Source organism: Xyrauchen texanus, chromosome 26 (assembly GCF_025860055.1).
Source record: "Xyrauchen texanus isolate HMW12.3.18 chromosome 26, RBS_HiC_50CHRs, whole genome shotgun sequence".
NCBI classification, from domain to species: Eukaryota; Metazoa; Chordata; class Actinopteri; order Cypriniformes; family Catostomidae; genus Xyrauchen; species Xyrauchen texanus.
The window spans coordinates 937,189-956,928 of record NC_068301.1 but is presented as its reverse complement, the minus strand read 5'-3'; the positions used below and the strand labels follow the sequence as shown (position 1 = coordinate 956,928).

The 19,740-nt window shown below is 42.5% G+C and overlaps 2 protein-coding genes across 6 annotated transcripts in view; one reads left to right on the top strand and one right to left on the bottom strand.

The window, feature by feature from the left end:
- Positions 1-5,003, top strand: part of LOC127620287 (leucine-rich repeat and immunoglobulin-like domain-containing nogo receptor-interacting protein 1) — a 22,893-nt gene extending 17,890 nt beyond the window's left edge. For all 5 annotated transcript variants that reach the window (XM_052093473.1, XM_052093472.1, XM_052093471.1 and 2 more), the window contains one exon: positions 1-5,003. This exon is cut by the window's left edge and continues 875 nt beyond it. In XM_052093473.1, the coding sequence (XP_051949433.1) occupies positions 1-964 (964 nt within the window). In that variant the 3' untranslated portion in view covers positions 965-5,003.
- A 10,014-nt stretch (positions 5,004-15,017) lies between these two features.
- Positions 15,018-19,740, bottom strand: part of LOC127620275 (ras/Rap GTPase-activating protein SynGAP-like) — an 82,482-nt gene continuing 77,759 nt past the window's right edge. Inside the window, exons 15-21 of the mRNA XM_052093456.1 lie at positions 19,285-19,486; positions 18,613-19,185; positions 18,037-18,492; positions 17,738-17,911; positions 16,706-16,917; positions 16,468-16,540; positions 15,018-15,292 (exon numbers count right to left, since the gene is read on the bottom strand). Coding sequence (XP_051949416.1) covers positions 15,263-15,292; positions 16,468-16,540; positions 16,706-16,917; positions 17,738-17,911; positions 18,037-18,492; positions 18,613-19,185; positions 19,285-19,486 — 1,720 coding nt within the window. The 3' untranslated portion in view covers positions 15,018-15,262. The remainder of the gene's footprint in view (positions 15,293-16,467; positions 16,541-16,705; positions 16,918-17,737; positions 17,912-18,036; positions 18,493-18,612; positions 19,186-19,284; positions 19,487-19,740) is intronic.

Genomic DNA, 19,740 nt, shown 5'->3' with positions numbered 1-19,740 from the left:
CCAGTCCAATCTCCTGGGGGACTTGTTACGATTACAGGAGCTGCACTTGGTTGGCGCAAGTTTACTGAGAGTGGAACTCGCTGCATTTCGTGGTCTTACCTTTTTTCGCCTACTCAACGTGTCATCCAATCACTTGGTGACGCTGGAAGAATCAGTGTTCCACTCCGTAGCTACACTGGAGGTGCTGAGGTTGGATGGGAACCCACTGGCGTGTGATTGCCGTCTGCTCTGGGTGATGCGTAGACGTCTGCGTCTTCGCTTTGAAGGGCAGCCACCAACCTGTGCCTCACCTGTACAGGTACAAGGGAAAAGGTTCGGTGACTTTACAGAAGCAGAACTTCCATGGCTGTTCACCTGTCGGCATGCACGTATTCTCACTCGTAAACCACAAGATGTTCGTACAGATGAGGGTCATAGTGTCCTGTTCTTCTGTGAAGCAGATGGAGACCCTGCACCTTCTATCACTTGGCTGAGTCCGAAACGCTCCCTCCTTACGGGATCCGGTAGAATTCGCGTACTAAGCAACGGGACCCTTGAGGTGCGTTACGCACAGGTTCAAGACAGCGGCTACTACCTGTGCATCGCTTCCAATGCTGCGGGAAATGACAGCATCTCTGTGAGCCTGCGGGTACGTGGATTTCCTTCTTCTACTCGAAATCGTTCTGGTCCCTTCTTTCTGGAGGGGTGGAACATTGTGTCTGGACAAGCACCAGGCAACGGCTCTCAGGGTTCACAGCAATTTCCGTTTGACGTGAAGACGCTGGTGATCGCGGTGACAATGGGTTTCTTGTCATTCCTGAGCTCGGTGGTGATCTGTTTCATCTTCATGTTTTTATGGAGTCAGAGCAAAGGCCAAATCAAACACACAGCAACTATTGACTTCGTCCCACGCAGCTCTGCGTCAGCGGGAGGGGGTGGAGGGTCGTCCGTGGAGACGGGCAGGTTCACCATGAAGCTGATCTGAAAACTACAAAACTGAGTTTGAAGATGCATTGAGATGCGTTAAACCTTTGCTATGTGCTACCATTATAATATGATGAACAATGTCATGGCTGACACATTTTCACCAGGTTTTCCCAGATTATCCGGAGTTTCTATCTGCTCATTTCAGAGCTACTGTAATCACGTTCCTCACACAATGCTATCTAATGACATCTAAACACTTTCACTATAGCGCATGACTCATTTGAACATTTGTACGACATAATCAACTACATTTACAAGCTTGTTCAAGTGTGATTAAATTGTGCGTTAGCTCGACTGATAGAGCGTTACACTAGTGATGTAAAGGAGCGGTATACGAGTCCTGAAGAGCACACGGGACAACACGTGAACCCAAAGTGTCATAGAAGCACCAAAAAAAGTGTTGTTCACCTCACGTTTGCTTTTATGACACTTTCGGTTAGGTTTTGTTGATTTAAACTCGATAGAGCCATCCATCCATCCATCCATTTTCAACTGCTTATCCGAAGTCGGGTCGCGGGGACAGCTGCTCCAGCAGGGGGCCCCAAACTTCCCTATCCCGAGCCACATTAACCAGCTCTGACTGGGGGACCCTGAGGCGTTCCCAGGCCAGTGTGGAGATGTAATCTCTCCACCTAATCCTGGGTCTTCCCCGTGGCCTCCTCCCAGCTGGACGTGCCTGAAACACCTCCCTAGGGAGGCGGCCAGGCGGCATCCTTACCAGATGCCCAAACCACCTCAACTGACTCCTTTCGACGCAAAGGAGCAGCGGCTCTACTCCGAGCTCCTCACGGATGACTGAGCTCCTCGCCCTATCTCTAAGGGAGAAGCCCGCCACCCTTCTGAGGAAGCCCATTTCGGCCGCTTGTACTCGCGACCTAGTTCTTTCGGTCATGACCCAACCTTCATGACCATAGGTGAGGGTAGGAACAAAAATTGACCGGTATATCGAGAGCTTTGCCTTCTGGCTCAGCTCTCTTTTTGTGACAACGGTGCGATAGAGCGAGTGCAATACCGCCCCTGCTGCCCCGATTCTCCGGCCACTCGATGGAGCATTATTCTTAATAACGGCATCTGTTTGGGAGAACATTTAACTCGCTTTTAGCGCCACACAGTGGACATTTCACCTCATTTCACCTCTGTATCAGATCAGGCTGGTCAATAAAACAAGCAAGCACACAAACGGCACTTTCTGCACTTTGGGGTTTTGGGTCTGTGTGGAAAATTACCACTTGGAAGTAAATTTGAGCTGCCGCCTCATGTACGTTAGATTTCACGACGATCAGGTTTGTAATAGTTCAATAATTTATGGCCATTAAGAAAACACTCGGCGTTAACTCGACTTTATCACTTTATGTTCTGCATAAAGCCGTGGTTCTGCACTTCCAAAAAAACATGTTCTTACTTTATATTTTTGTCTTGTTTTCCAGTAAAAATATCAAACAATTATTTAAACGTGAGAAATTTACTTTAGCAAAATGACATCATATTTTTGACTTGTTTTCAGAGAAATCTAATAAAATAGTAACGTTTATGATTATAACAAGAAAAAACGATACGCCAATGGGGTAATTAGAAATGGGTTTTTTTTTCAATTCAAAGGGAAATTGAGCTTATTTTTGTTAATCCATGGGCTCAATGATTTTTCTGGCTTTAAGCATAAATCCCACCAATTTTGGTTCGATTTCTCTGAAAACAAAACATAATATCTTATATGCCATTCTGCTTCTTGAGTAATGTTTCCTTGTTTAAGGATGTTTAGATACGTTGGTATTTTTGTCTTATTTTCCAATAAAACAGAAAATGTGTTTTTTTGTGGTATTAAAGCTATCGCAGATCTGCTGTTGCTATTAACATGTGCGAGATGTGTGAAACAGCCTATAAAACAAACAGATCATGTGACAGTAAGACTTTAAACCACAGGATTGCACAGTAAACCTATCACGTGAATAACATCCAAACCATTGGGACTGTGAGAAATGAATAAACTTTTCAGCTGGAACTGGAAATAAAAGAGGGTTTGACTCGTACACTAACCCTTTAAAATGGTATTTATTGGTTTATTTGACAGGGACAATACAGAATAACATTACTACACAAGTTGAGCCGCAGATGCTCTATATACATGCTTTAGAAAATGGACTCCGCATTTCAGCATGACCTCTGATGTCTTGGTACTGTAACGAACTGCATGAATGCATGTTGTGAGACTTAAACATTATGGTTTCATATCAGACTTTAATGTACTGGATGGTTGAAAGCTTAATTGAGCAGTTAAAGGTGCTGTAAGCGATTTCAGCCGCTCTACTTCCACGAGACTGAGACGTTGAATTAGCCACGCCCCCTCTATCCAAAACCCCACCCTCCAAAGATACCAGATGAGCTTTATTGAGAGCAGAAACGGTTGTTAAAAACAACAGCAGTGATACAGCGCCCTCATGTGGCAACTGTTATGAACAACATGGCATAAAAATGTCATTAAGCCTCAATAATTCTCTGCAGCTGCAATACTGTGAGAACGAGCAAAATGATTGACAGGCAGAAAGTGTCAGAGACTGCAGACACATTTTAATTATCTGTTTACAGAGTCTCGAGCGGTCAGAGACCGGTGAGATATCTTATTTCATTAATATCTTTCAGCGAGTAGGACATGCTTACAGCAGCTTTAAGTTGAAATGAAAAAGACGAATGCATTTTCATTAAATCATTGACTAATTATTTAATTTATGGATTATATTACGTTACATACTGACAGCAGAGAAATATTTCATGTATCTCAGGTTTATGTGAATGTCTGGTACTGATGCATGTGTTTTTAATTGCTGTTAGTGAAAATCAAAAGTTGTATTTAACAGATTTGCACATGTGATATACAGTTTATTGATAGATGCATACAAATCTAAACTCAAAATGTGAAACTTAATACAGTGATAACGGACATTAAATATGAGCAGTCACTGGATGTTTGTCCAATAAAGCAAATAATCCACTACAGATAAAGTTCATTAGATCAGGGGCATTTTATAACTGCAAATATTAGTTTAATAAGTCACATTTTAGTATGTTTGTGTCGGTGAATGTATAGATTATTCAGCACTGAAATGTATATCTGCACATGAAATATGTCCGTGTTCTTCTCACATCTTAAGTCATGAAGTTTATTTACATTCAGATGTTATAAATGAACGAAATGAAATGTTGAAACTTCTGCATGAGCTTGAATATTTCTACTCTTCATTTTGTTTCTCTAATTGTGGTTTTAAATGATTTACACTGAATTATTAATTTATGCAAAGTGATTATGTCCAGTTTGCAATTAACTTCCACCGTATGAAAATCTGGTGTGTTATCATAAACTGGAGTTTGTTTGCTCCTGTGCTGTATTTATCATATAACAAATAAAACACATTATGGAAAAATATGTAGTTGTTTATGTGTTTTGTTGGATAATGCCTGTAATATTTAAGAAAAGAATGTTTTCAGCATTATGAACATAATTAAAGAGAGATTTGTTTGTGGGTTTATTGCAATGTTCTGTTGCTGTCCCCATATCACGGGACTGTTTTGCGGCCCCTTTCAGTATATCGCCGCACACTTTGTCAAATCGTGACTGGACCACCGGGAAAAGTCCCAACGCTCCCGATGACAGTCCAGCTCTCATTACTAATCTCAGGGTTGGTGGTTTGAATCCCGGCCCACACGACTCCACATGCCGAAGTGTCCTTGGGCAAGACACTGAAACCCAAGTTGCTCCCAATGGCAGACTAGCACCTTACATGCAGCTGTGACATCATTGGTGTGTGAATGTGTGTGTGAATGAGTGAATGAGTCACACAACAGACCATTTACCAGTCAGTTTCATTGCTAAATATGGAAAGAAAGCTAATAGCAAAAATTGTATCGAAAAGATTGACCAGACTGGTTTTATTCTGGGGTGAACCTCTTGCAATAACAGCCGTTGTTTAATGAACATTTTACAGTATGGGCAACATGCAGAGGGCACAGCTGGTGTCTCTTTGACGGTCTAGAATGGCCATATCGTTTTAATGTGCTGGGCAAATTTAATCTAGACAATAACTTCATAAAATGGATATCACTCTTGTATACATCGCTGCGGGCACCGGTGTTGACTACTGGCCTTCGTTCACCCTCATTACCTGTCCAGTGTCTCCAGTTATTCACCCTGGCGATTGAACCCTTGGCACTGGCAATTTAAAATGACCATCGATAAACTGTATTTCTGTGGGTCCTCCACATCACAAAATATCATGGCATGCAGAAGACATACTCTCGAGTAATCCGAGTCAATAGAATTATAGAAATGTATAGAGTATTTTCCAGTTATAAAAGAAATGATGGCAATGTCTCTTAGATGCCGAGGAACTTGGGTGCCATCTAGCGGTGCTCATCTGTTCGCTGGTCCCCCAAAGGGTTCACGAATGTTGACATTCACATTGCACCTCTAACAGAGTTATACAAGCTAAATGTCCCATTAGTATTAAAGAAGACTTCTTCTGTCTATGTTTGGCAGAGTGCATCTAATCAAAATGGATATTCTGCCCGGACCGTTGTGCCCTTTCCAGATGATTCCTGTTCTTCACACCAGATGATCTCTTGCTGAATTAAATAGTGCAATCATTTGGAGAAACAGGGTGTCAAGAATGAGGTTGCCATGCCTACAGTTACCATAAGAGCAGGGTGGTTTGAGGGGCCTCATAGCAAATATCACCAAATCACCTCTCTCTGCAGAAACATTTGGGAATGGGTCAGAAAAGATCCCGAAAAGTTCATGGCTGAGTATTGAAGCACACCCTGTCTCTCCTATCCTCTCAGTCATGTACTATAATGTCCCAAAGATGCTCAGTGCAGCAGTTAAAGGGAATTTTGGTTGCAAAACATTTATATTTACATTTATGCATTTGGCAGATGCTTTTATCCAAAGTGACTTACAGTGCACTTATTACAGGGACAATCCCCCCGGAGCAACCTGGAGTTAAGTGTCTTACTCAAGGACACAATGGTGGTGACTGTGGGGATCAAACCAGCAACCTCCTGAGTACCAATGTATTATACAGAGCACTTATTACAGGGACAATCCCCCCGGAGCAACCTGGAGTTAAGTGTCTTACTCAAGGACACAATGGTGGTGACTGTGGGGATCAAACCAGCAACCTTCTGAGTACAAATGTATTATACAGAGCACTTATTACAGGGACAATCCCCCCGGAGCAACCTGGAGTTAAGTGCCTTACTCAAGGACACAATGGTGGTGACTGTGGGGATCAAACCAGCAACCTCCTGATTACCAGTTTAGTGCTTTAGCCCATAAGCCACCACCACTCCCACAAAACACAGTGAAGTGATGGAGAGTAATAAGAAAATGAGAAGGGTTGGTATCAGTATTCTCCCCTAACACCTTTGTTAATGAATCCCAATCTTGCCTTTGTTTAAAAACATGAATTGGTCACTCTGGGGGACCTAATTACAAATGGGGCCCTAATGGCCTTTGATGAAATTAGAGAAAATGTTGATTAAGTTCTCAGTTCTTTAGATATCCCCAGGTAAGAAGCTTTATCTTAAATATTCTCAAGACAACCCCTCTAGAAATATGCATATCTCCTGTGGACAAAGCCCTCATAATAAGAAACACCATGTCAAATGAACAACAAGGTTTAATGGTGCTTTGCTGGAGACTGAAAGAGAAAGTGCACATGGGTCTGAGGAGCTGTGGGAACGGGACTTAGAGGATTGGGATGCTTAGTGGTCAGGTTTATCTGGATGTTTACAAACAAAGCACCTGAAATGCCATTCAAAATAACACAAAGGCTCCAGATTTCACCAGTAGAGTGCCAGAAGATCAACCGCTAAATGTCTATGATGTGTTAAATGTAAACCTGAAGATGGTACCAATCATGTGGTCTGACGTGGTTAGAGAAATGGATCAAATGTTTGACGTGACCTTGAATATTGAAGTATTTTTGTCGTACATGGGAAGAATTGTGAAGTGGACTTTGAAAGACTTATTATTATTATTATTATTATTACTCTTTTCATTTACTTTGAACTGTTTGTATTTTGCTTTGCTGAGACTGATGTTAACCCTGTAAAACATCTGGAATAGTTACCTGGAAGGCAGGACGTCCTTCCTACATCCGCTGACTATTGGCTGCCATTGGGCATTCCCATGGACAATAGAAGTGGCCCATCTCTACTAAATCGTCTCTGATAACAATCGCTCTTTTCACCATATACGGATCTCCACGATCTCTGCACTGAGACTGACACAGATTGCTGAAATAGGTTCCACGAAAAGAGCACACCTGTGACAATGCTAGTCTCTGTAAACTCTGTAAAGTTTCATGGGTGTCTTTGCAAGCAGTGCTTTTTGCAACGTGCAGTAGCGGTTCTAGCTTGTTTGGCACCCTGGGCGAAACCCGCTTCAACACGCCCCCTCACGCAAACCCCCCCCCCAAGATGCCACCTTGGGCGACTGCCCATGTCGCCCATGCCTAAATCCCTTTGGCACCATCAGCTGGTCAATGTCCAATCACGCTGCCTTTCATTTAATATTAGTAAAACAAAACTTTACCCTGAATACAGCTGAAAAGCGTTATTTGTACCGACAGTATTTCTGAGAGCGAAAGCAAGCTCTGAGATAAGCCTTATGAACTTCTGCTCAACTATGAAAGACATAATCGAATCAGTCAGGGTTTCATGTTATTGTTAAGTATTGCATGTAGGGGAGAGTGGGGTAAGATGAGCCGGTTTCTACATATGTTGTCTCCTATACCATACATTTGTCGTAGGTAAAATATTTAGAGCTGCCTTTACTTCAAGGGGTCTCCTATTGCAAAAAAAAGGTCTGTTACTGAAACCCACAAACAACTGGCCTTTAAACATTTCGTTTTATCTATTAGATCAACTTGCCCTAGGTTGGGGGGTAAGCTGCTCCTGGTCAGTGGGTGAGATGAGCCATCTTGTGGTATTTGTGTTATTTGATTATTCTGACTTCTTTTTTTTTGGATATTTGGAGCTGCGGTGCTGTACAAGTGCACTAAATGATGCAAACGAGGGAAGCGAGCCGGGACGCTGGTCAAAATATGTCAAAGCGGCTCCCGAAGCGCGCTGCCAAGCATACATCTAGCGGCTCCGCATCAGTGTGGAGAGGCCTGAAAGACAATGTCAACTACAAGACACCATCCCCCAAAATTGGCTGACGATCAAAGTGTGTTTTACTGTAGATTTGAAAAGCCCAATCTCACACCCCACACCAGCTCAGACATCACTTCACACAAACGCTTATATCTGTATGGTATTTTAATGTAAAAGCGTTGACATTTTTTAAGTCTGTAGTTTCCAATGACCCCAGTGGATAAACAATTAGCATAAATACATTTGATTGTATAAGACCTAAAAGTTGCCGGTTCATGTTTTGGAAAAGAATGCAACTGAACTGTAATCAGACAAGCTTAAACATGCGTGCTCCGGCCCGGAACTGGACCGCAGATCTCTTGACGACCGCTGATGCGGTGGTTGCATGTGTCGAGTATTGTTAAACTCACTGCTGAGTTTTGCGCAGAGAGGGCTCGGACGTTTACCACCGCGATGCACCGCCCCACTTCAGGCACCACATCTAACAAATATTTACGTAAGAAGCGATGTTGACCCGTATGACTGACCTTTGTTAAAACCGTTGTTAAATTGTCGGTTACCTCGTGCTCTTTCTCCACTCCATTCTCTTTTTAAAGTCCAATTTCAGCTTTATTTCAGTAGTAATGTACTACATGCAATGGACTGAACCACTTTCATTTTTAATGGGGGTGGAGTCACTAACACTGGAGGAGACAGGACAAGTTGGGGAAACTCCCCATTTGTATGACGAGTCTTTCAACGTTTCATTCCTAGCATGTTATTACTATATATAACGTTTTTATAACAACATCATGGATTATTGCCTTTCCGTGGGCCCCCGTCCAGCGAGGACCCCCGTTACTCAGGTCCACCATTACCCCCGGTCCGACGCCCCTGTACATTGATGCATGATGGGATGCATCATTTCATCTTTAAATATGCAACGATCTCGTTGGCAGCGCTACACTGTATATACACTATTATGCATGATATGACTCCTTTGAAATCAAGAGGCTGCAGTCAGATCACATCTTCTGTTAAGCATGTATATATTTATTTATTTGTTGAAATATTTAAAGATTTGTAATATTTCCCCAGAAAAATGTAAACTTCTCCATATTCACAAAAAGAAAAAAACATTTTTGTTTATCAATCATTGTCATAATTACAATAATAATAATAATATTTGAATATAATATCTTTATAATAATAATATGAACATTCAAAACATCACTCTATTTTCAGAGAGGCTCCACTCAACTAATCTCTCCTGCATTCCAGAATATTTCCATGGGTAAATATATAAATATATACATTCTACACTCCTGAATCGGATTGGAGGGACGGGTCAATGCTATGGCTTGTCCATGTCTATGGCTAAATTGGCGAATGGGTCCCGTTGTAAGGACCATTTCATCATGTAATTAATACAGAATAAGAACTAGAGTGCTACACAATGGGGAAGATACACATCACGATCTGTCTTAGCATAACTGACCCCTGTACACATAAAATGGCTGTATATTATCAGAAAATTGTGACAAAAAGTTGAGCGATGTATTGAAAAAGAATCTGCAAAGCGCCTTCGCTTTATTGAAACTGATATTCTCTCAAAATTGACGTCTTTATGGCAACTAACACGTTGTAAAAGCAACCATCAGGACCACAGAGTTCTGCATTAAAATAATGAGCGCTGCAGAGGGTTCTGCATCAGCCAATCAGGAACTGCAGAGTTCTGCATTAAACTAATCAGTGCTGCAGAGGGTTCTGCATCAGCCAATCAGGAACTGCAGAGTTCTGCATTAAACTAATCAGTGCTGCAGAGGGTTCTGCATCAGCCAATCAGGAACTGCAGAGTTCTGCATTAAACTAATCAGTTCTGCAGACAGTTCTGCATCAGCCAATCAGGAACTGGAGAGTTCTGCATTAAACTAATCAGCGCTGCAGAGGGTTCCCCTTCAGCCAATCAGGAACTGCAGAGTTCTGCATTAAACTAATCAGCGCTGCAGAGGGTTCTGCATCAGCCAATAAGGAACTGCTGAGTTCTGCATTAAAATAATCAGCGCTGAAGAGGGTTCCGCTTCAGCCAAACAGGAACCGCAGAGTTCTGCATTAAAATAATCAGTGCTGCAGAGGGTTCTGCTTAACCCAATAAGGAACTGCAGAGTTCTGCATTAAAATAATCAGTGCTGCAGAGGGTTCTGCTTAACCCAATAAGGAACTGCAGAGTTCTGCATTAAAATAATCAGTGCTGCAGAGGGTTCTGCTTAACCCAATAAGGAACTGCAGAGTTCTGCATTAAAATAATCAGTGCTGCAGAGGGTTCCGCTTCAGCCAAACAGGAACCACAGAGTTCTGCATTAAAATAATCAGTGCTGCAGAGGGTTCCGCTTCACCCAATAAGGAACTGCAGAGTTCTGCATTAAAATAATCAGTGCTGCAGAGGGTTCCGCTTCAGCCAAACAGGAACCGCAGAGTTCTGCATTAAAATAATCAGTGCTGCAGAGGGTTCCGCTTCACCCAATAAGGAACTGCAGAGTTCTGCATTAAAATAATCAGTGCTGCAGAGGGTTCCGCTTCAGCCAAACAGGAACCGCAGAGTTCTGCATTAAACTAATCAGTGCTGCAGAGGGTTCTGCATCAGCCAATCAGGAACTGCAGAGTTCTGCATTAAACTAATGAGCGCTGCAGAGGGTTCCGCTTCACCCAATAAGGAACTGCAGAGTTCTGCATTAAACTAATGATCGCTGCAGAGGGTTCCGCTTCAGCCAAACAGGAACTGCAGAGTTCTGCATTAAAATAACCAGCGCTGCAGAGGGTTCTGCTTAACCCAATAAGGAACTGCAGAGTTCTGCATTAAACTAATGAGCGCTGCAGAGGGTTCTGCTTCAGCCAAACAGGAACTGTAGAGTTCTGCTTTAAAATAACCAGTGCTGCAGAGGGTTCTGCTTAACCCAATAAGGAACTGCAGATTTCTGCATTAAAATAATCAGCGCTGCAGAGGGTTCCGCTTCAGCCAAACAGGAACTGCAGAGTTCTGCATTAAAATAATCAGAGCTGCAGAGGGTTCTGCTTAACCCAATAAGGAACTGCAGAGTTCTGCATTAAAATAATGAGCGCTGCAGAGGGTTCTGCATCAGCCAATAAGGAACTGCAGAGTTCTGCATTAAACTAATCAGTGCTGCAGAGGGTTCTGCTTAACCCAATCAGGAACTGCAGATTCTGCATTAAAATAATCAGAGCTGCAGAGGGTTCTGCTTAACCCAATAAGGAACTGCAGAGTTCTGCATTAAAATAATGAGCGCTGCAGAGGGTTCTGCATCAGCCAATAAGGAACTGCAGAGTTCTGCATTAAACTAATCAGTGCTGCAGAGGGTTCTGCTTAACCCAATCAGGAACTGCAGATTCTGCATTAAAATAATCAGAGCTGCAGAGGGTTCCGCTTCAGCCAAACAGGAACTGTAGAGTTCTGCATTAAAATAATCAGCGCTGCAGAGGGTTCCGCTTCAGACAAACAGGAACTGTAGAGTTCTGCATTAAACTAATGAGCACTGCAGAGGGTTCCACTTCAGCCAAACAGGAACTGCAGAGTTCTGCATTAAAATAATCAGCGCTGCAGAGGGTTCTGCTTAACCCAATAAGGAACTGCAGAGTTCTGCATTAAACTAATCAGTGCTGCAGAGGGTTCTGCATCAGCCAATCAGGAACTGCAGAGTTCTGCATTAAACTAATGAGCGCTGCAGAGGGTTCCACTTCAGCCAAACAGGAACTGTAGAGTTCTGCATTAAAATAATCAGCGCTGCAGAGGGTTCCGCTTCAGCCAAACAGGAACTGTAGAGTTCTGCATTAAAATAATCAGCGCTGCAGAGGGTTCTGCTTAACCCAATAAGGAACTGCAGAGTTCTGCATTAAAATAATCAGTGCTGCAGAGGGTTCTGCATCAGCCAATAAGGAACTGTAGAGTTCTGCATTAAAATAATCAGCGCTGCAGAGGGTTCCGCTTCAGCCAAACAGGAACTGTAGAGTTCTGCATTAAAATAATCAGCGCTGCAGAGGGTTCCGCTTCAGCCAAACAGGAACTGTAGAGTTCTGCATTAAAATAATCAGCGCTGCAGAGGGTTCTGCTTAACCCAATAAGGAACTGCAGAGTTCTGCATTAAAATAATCAGAGCTGCAGAGGGTTCCGCTTCAGCCAATACAGGAACTGCAGAGTTCTGCATTAAAATAATCAGTGCTGGAGAGGGTTCTGCTTCAGCCAATAAGGAACTGCAGAGTTCTGCATTAAAATAATCAGCGCTGCAGAGTTCTCTATTGCATTGGTTCTCAACTTTTTTGACTCCAAGGCCTCCCAATGTCCAAGACAACAGGCCCCCTCACCCGAAACAAGATGTGTCTGATTAAAATAATTAATCATGGATCATTTTTGATTCTAGAAGTTTCAGAAAGAGCCTGTTTATAATTTGTGGGAGTCCATCTTAAAGTATTTTTTAGCATTTTAATTATTAAGTGATCTTGAGGCCCCCTGTTTGAGAACCACTGCTCTATGAGAACCGTGGGCACAGAAACACTAGTCATTGTTTTTCATTACTATTATTACCTGAAATGCAGACAAAATTAATACTTCAACAAAAAATAAATAGAAAAGTAAGTGCCTTAAGCCCCAGCAAAGCAGCTACTGGCATATATGAGAATCATCCACCAAACATCGAAAAAGAGAAAAACTGAACTGACTTAAAATGAAGAAACTTTCAATTAGTAAATCTGGACTCTATGTACAGAAATCAGCAGCCAACCTCAGAAAAAAGCAAATCAGTGTGTGTCTGCGTGTGTTTGAGTAAATAATGATTATTAGTGGCTTTAATCTAGAGTGATAGATACTTTCAGTCAAATCTTTCCTTTCTCTACTGAATCATTGAATCGTTAAAAGTGAAGTGTGTCATTTTTTAAATGTTACATCACCACGAAAACCCATCACCATGGCAACCCATGTCACTTCCACACTGTGAAGTATTTCTGAGTCTATAATTGTATCCATCGGAGTTGATTTGATGTATAAAGTGAGCGTTCCACACCAGGATCGAGACCTGAATGCGAGTTAGCAGTGAAGCATCTTCACACATCCCAATGCTAACACTTCTTTTCCAAATGTGTCATTATGTGCTTTTCTTGCTGTAAACTTAATTCAATTACCAGCTGATTTCGGGGGGATGGGGGGAGGTAATCAAAACAACCTGCCATTATTAATACCATGATCAATGGAAACATGGGTAAATGCTTCTCGCTAACTTTCCACAGATGTGGTCAGTAAGTGATTTAATGACAGTAAAATCATGTTAACACACATATTGTTTATGTCTTGTGTCAGTGAGTATTTTAATGTTTACAGATTAAACCCCATTGACTTCCATTATAGTGTCTCACTGGAACACACATTTAAAGAAAAGGAGGGACGAAGGGGGTCTGTGTATCTCAGCGAGTATTGACGCTTTCTATCACACCTGGAGTCGTGAGTTTGAATCCAGGGCGTGCTGAGTGACTCCAGTCAGGTCTCCTTAGCAACCAAATTGGCCTGGTTGCTAGGGAGGGTAGAGTCACATGGGGTAACCTTCTCGTAGTCACTATAATGTGGTTCTCGCTCTCGGTGGGGCGTGTGGTGAGTTGTGTGTGGATGCCGCGGAGAATAGCGTGAAGCCTCCACATGTGCTACGTCTCCACGGTAACGCCCTCAACAAGTCACGTGATAAGATGCACGGATTGATGGTCTCAGACGCGGAGGCAACTGAGATTCGTCCTACGCCACCACGAGGTCTTTCACTGCATTGGGAATTGGCCGTTCCAAATTGGGGAGAAAAAAAAGGGATGAGTTGAAATATATTTTTGTGGTAATCAACATTACACAAATGCTGCCAATGAGCTGAACTTGTACTGAACACGGAATATTCCTTTAATAAAGTAAATAGGTTACTCTTTTATTTCATGTTACTTATAAGTGGAATATTAGACATGAATTGGTTCACGTCAACTAATGGGGCAAGTTTGGAGTGGGACTACCTTTCTGACCTTTGACCGATTGGCGAATGCTGGGACACCTGTTTTGAGATTCTGTTTGTTACGGCTAGTGGAGAAATTACACACTTCACCTTTAAAACGCTTCATTTAGGTGTTTTCTAACAAACACACACACTAAATCAAATCGATCTTTCGTTCCCATATTGAATCACAAAGTCACCTGATATCTGCTCCACACAACTAATGCCAACAGTGAAAACTCACTACAGCAAACCAAGAACATTTCTCACACACACAAGCGGCGCATTTGCGTTTCCACAACCAGAAACTCTTCGGTACTTGTTTCCGAGACTTTCCTGGTCGTCTGTGTGGCATTAGACGCAGGAAACTGGGCTTCCTGTCCACCCAAAAACATGGCAGACTTCTTTCTCATAGACAAGCAAAACTTCATGAAATCATGAAATAACGGAGTGTTCGATTCACTCGTCAATAGTCTTTTATGTCCTGTTCTCAGTGGAGCTCTTTAGGCACGCAGAGGAAAGCCCGCCCCCTTCTCAAACAGGAAGAGGCGGAGTTATGAGCGGTATGACAGCGTCTGTTGGCTCAGAACTCCAAACATTGTTCAAAAAGAAAAAAAATAGCTTTGTTATTGAGTGATTATTAGGAAGTTGAGGCCGCCATTGATCAAAACACACATACACACACATCTGCGAATAAAGAGAGACAGAGAGACGGGTGAACGAGAGGACAATAACAAATGAATAAACTCATGCTGTCTGTCTCTCTGTCTGTCTGTTGGTTTTCATTGTGCTATCGATGTGATTGTATCGGCCTCGAAGATGCTGATTGTCGTCCATTTGGCTCAAAATTTCAGAAGAAGAAGAGAGAGAGAGAGAGAGAGAGAGAGAGAGAGAGACAGCAGGAGAGAGAGAGACACCTGATGAATATAGATATATATATATTTATTGATTACACACACACATATATATATATATATATATATATTCCCAGTGTGTGTGTGAGAGAGAAAGAGAGAGAGAGATTATAGAGTTGTTGGTCATTCTCTGGATCAGCCTTTCTCGTCTCTCTCAGCCAATCAACAGATATCCCAGGGTTGAGGTTCAACCAATCACATGTCCACTATTCCTGCACGGGCCAATCATGTTCCAGAGTGAGCGCCATAAATGGGCTGAAAAGAAAGGCAGAAGGTCAGTAAATATAAAGAGATGCACTTCATCTCTCAGGTTATTGTTCACATCTGTCTGGAATTAACAACCTTATATTTGGGTGCATGAAAATAATTTTATAAAAAAAAAGTGCATTATTTTTATGCAAATCAAGAAGTGATTATTACAAAAAGATTCTGATTACTTTAATAATTATTGTATTTTTATTTTATTAAAATGATCACAAATTAAAGCTAGTACATAAACTACCATGATGTATAAATACTTTATTTTAATTTATTTTTAATTTATTTTTCATATTTCATACTGTGATGAGAATGATATTTTGTTTGCATTACTGTCTCTGACGAATATGTTCATTGACGAGTTTTTAGATTTTGTCAATGATAACAAAGTTTAGACGAAAAAGACGCATCATGACAAAAATCTAGTTATAAGACATAACACTGGATTATTCACACAAACAAGCTCACAGACGAGTAAACAATGGCTCATGTTTTAGAAATCTCCCTAAGGTAAAAGCAGGTAAAACGTTTTTGGCTATTTAAGGTTACAGCAACAGTGATCGGAGCATAAACTTGAAGCCTTACAAATATCATATTTCACTTTGTGATTCTTTTGAACATCTTTTAAACTGTTTTATTAGGGCAACACAATAAACTCTACAGTCATATTCCTGAGAAGAAGAGCTTTCGTTTGATATATGACTTGTGCTATTTTACATACTTTGACATTCCTATTAATATTTCCATCACATAACCACTAGGTGGCGCATATTTGCATTGCAGATTTTTAAGGCCTTATTTTGTTATGTTACGAAACATATATGCAGAAGTGATGGTTACCGCTGAGAAGTTCAGATTCTGAGCTTTCAAATGAAACCTCACATGCCTGACATGTATTGCATGTTAAGCGTAACCTTTTTACGCGATATAGAGCGGAAAAACACGCTAATTAAACTGAAATGAAAATTGTGTCAAATTCGGTTAATTTAGTTTTTAAACTTTTTTTTTATTTATCTGAAATTTTCCAGGGACCTCACGGCATATTATTTTCAACTAAAATATATATAAGCCGATTTTAGTTCGAGTAAAACTGGCTTGATGAAATATTGACTACATTCAAAATGCATAAAATGATAACTTAAATAAAAGACTATGTGTGTGTGTGTACAGACCTGTTCTGTGAATAATCTGGTTTTCAGGTCAGGCATTCCACTTCCTCTCATCTCATCCTCTACAGCCATTAACCTGCAACACACACACACTTTTGTTTTTAATTCCATCGACGTTGTTTTTATCCTGATCTAATGATATTATCTATCCCCTAACCTTCCCACAAACCTTTCTGCATTTTGACATTTTCATAAAGACATTACTGAGTGTGTTTATTAAGCGTTTGGAGATGCGTCTGACCTGTTGATGATTCCTTTGATCTGCGAGTCTTTCTCCACCTGTTGTTGTCGCAGGCGTCGCTCGCTGTCGTCAAGGCGACTCTGATACTGCAGCAGAATTTTACTCGTCTGTTGTTCCTGCGAATGAAGCCGGCGCTCGTAGTCCTCCAGTTTACGGTGTGACATCATCAAACGCTCCTTTAGAGAGTGAATCTCCTCCTCGTACTCGCGCACCTGCACACAGGTTTAAAAGTGATTTATTGTTTGTTTTCGGGATGTTATTGTTGTAACTCGTGACGCAATTGTCATGCATCTGTCCTTATTTATATATATATATATATATATATTTTTTATCAATGCTGAAAACAAATAAGTATGAGATATCTTGCAACTGCGTGACTGTGAGTCTGTTAGAATCAGACAAAAAACTTGCGCAATCTTGCGCAATCCCCCTCTAGCATATATGGCGGTGTCACATGGTGCCTGTTACTTTTCTCAGCGCTGGCCAGGATGGGCCAATCACAGTCATTTATTATTGCTGGATGAGGATTTCTAACCCTCCTGTGTTATTTAGTCATTTTTGAATGAAATATATTTTCCTCATGTAATAAAATTCCTTTATCTGAGCAGCACAAGACTTGTTGACATGTCCTCCATTTGCCAACTGAACTTCCAAAAAAATAAAAAATGTATTAATAAAATTATTTGGGCTTGATTTGATAAGATTAAATGGTTGTAAAAAAAATTAATAAATGACACATTTTTTTTAGTCGAGTTTGCAGGCGAAGAATTGATGCATTTCTATGCCCAGCCTTTTTTCTTTTTTTTTAAATGAGTACTCTAAAATCAAACAGAAACATATAAGAGGCAACAGGCAGCCCCCGTCACACCGTGTCCTAACCTGACGGCCAACGACATGTGATAAATGGTATAAGGAGTTTTTGTCCTAACCAGCAGTGACAAGCAACGGGACATTCTAGCAATCCTCATTTGAACCCTCCCAATGTTCAAACCAAATCTACGCCCCTGTGTGACGCTGTGAGCCCATACTGACCCGGTCCAGACGAGACTCGTCCATACTCTTAGAGTGTTCCTTCAGTTTGAAATCCTCACGATCCACACGCAAGCTCTCGATGTCTGCAGACAGGTGCGGCATGTTGGACACCCAGGCCACCGTACGCTCAGATGCAGCTGTGGGGGTGTTCAATGTGGAGGGAGATTTCGAGCCCTGAATGAAGAATTGTATATATAGTCTCAAGTTCTTCTAACCTTTCCATACTTGTTATATATAGTAAACAAGTCTACAGAAGTATCTGTGGTATATACACAAGTATACAAGATAATAACGAGTACCTGTTTGTTAACTGTTGGTTTGAGTAGATTCTGTTGGTTATTTTGTTGAGCGGGTTTGGCGGGTTGGTTGCTAGGGGTGTTTTCTATGCTCTCACTAGCGCCCCCTTGTGGTGTGGCGTTCTCATTCACTGTGCTGGACTGATGCGGAAGCCCGGGGGCGGGGCTATCCTTTGCTGACAGCTGCTGTCGTGGCAACTGCCTCGGCCCGAAACTTGACTCGGGTGATTGGAGGAGGTTCCCGCTCTGAGGGCGGGTCTTGGGAGGCGTGGAGTTAGCGGCTGAGCTGACGGACAGCTGGTGAGAAGGCTGAGGCTTTGCACGCTGAGGAGGCAGAGCCATGGAGGCCTGACGCACAGGATGAATGGTGGTAGGGGGAGTGGCCAGAGAAGCGGGCGTGCCGGTGCCCGTCGCTGTCTGTGGAGCCATGCCCATTAAAACCTGCTGCTGAAGATTCTCCTGATACAAGAGATACAGAGACGGACATTTTTAGGCTTTAACTGCTTTAAAAAGGATTGTAAAATTATTAGAAAGATCATGATGAGTAATTTCCAAGACTGCATGAGTCTGTCTGTTTACCTGCACCTGCAGCGAGAGCTGTCTGCGGGCGTAGTCGGCCTGATTGTGGCGTGTGAAATCGTCGCTGTAGCTGTGCGAGTGGACGATGTTGGGTTGCACCAGACTGTTCTGTGAGCGCAGAGCCGACAGATCCTCGCTGCGAGAGAAGCCACTGTGACCGAACGTCGGCATGCCGAAGCCAGCGTGTCCGTTCTCAGGCTCCGGGGCGAGCAGGAGTGGGGGCGGGGCCGCAGCGGGCACATGAGGGGGGGTGTGGTACTGCGGCCCGTCGGACGCCAGGTGGAACAGGGGGTTCTGGAAGGATAACGGCACGTGCATCGCGGCCGCCTGCTGTTGCTGCTGCTGTGAGAGCGAATCCGTCCCCATACGCAAACCGCCCGACATATTTGACCCCGCTGACACGCGACCTCCGGCCCTGAGAGGGGCGCCACCCAGTGGACCATACCTGCCCAGCCCGGCGAGAGAGCCCTGAGACGAGTTCAGCAGGTCATTGACAGAGTGCAGATTCGACACGCTGTTAATGCGTGAATCCTGAAGATCCATCATAGACACGCTCTTATTCACACTGAGAACCTGAGAGGGTCAACACACACAATTACACTTGAGAACAGCAAATGCAAAGTGAGAACATTTTAGCAAAAAATATAGTCGATTTTTTATCTTTGTGTGTACCTTCGGGTCAGGTTCAGTGATGTCAGAGCTGCTTGTGCAGTAGGCGGGGCTTGAGCGTGCCAGAGGAGGGCGGGTCACGTAGAACACGTCTTTGTTGCCACGGTGATCGCGCTCGGAGAACGCAGCCATTCCTGGATGAGACAGAACGCCACTTCCAGACAAACCCGCCGTTGGAGACGGCAGACGAGAGATATCTATAGAGCTGCACACACAGGTGATTACGACTATCAGTCGAGAACACTGGAGAAAACATCTGAATGTATATTCCTGAGTTGAGTGAAACTGATTTCATGTTAATTCTGTTATGAAACCATTATAAACACAAACAATGACAGAGTCATACAGTGATATATCAGACAATAATAAATGACCTGAAGTTCAGGAGAATCTGTGGTGCAAGCTGATCTCAGTAACCAGTCAACTTGTTTCAACCATTCACATGGTACTGTATTATTA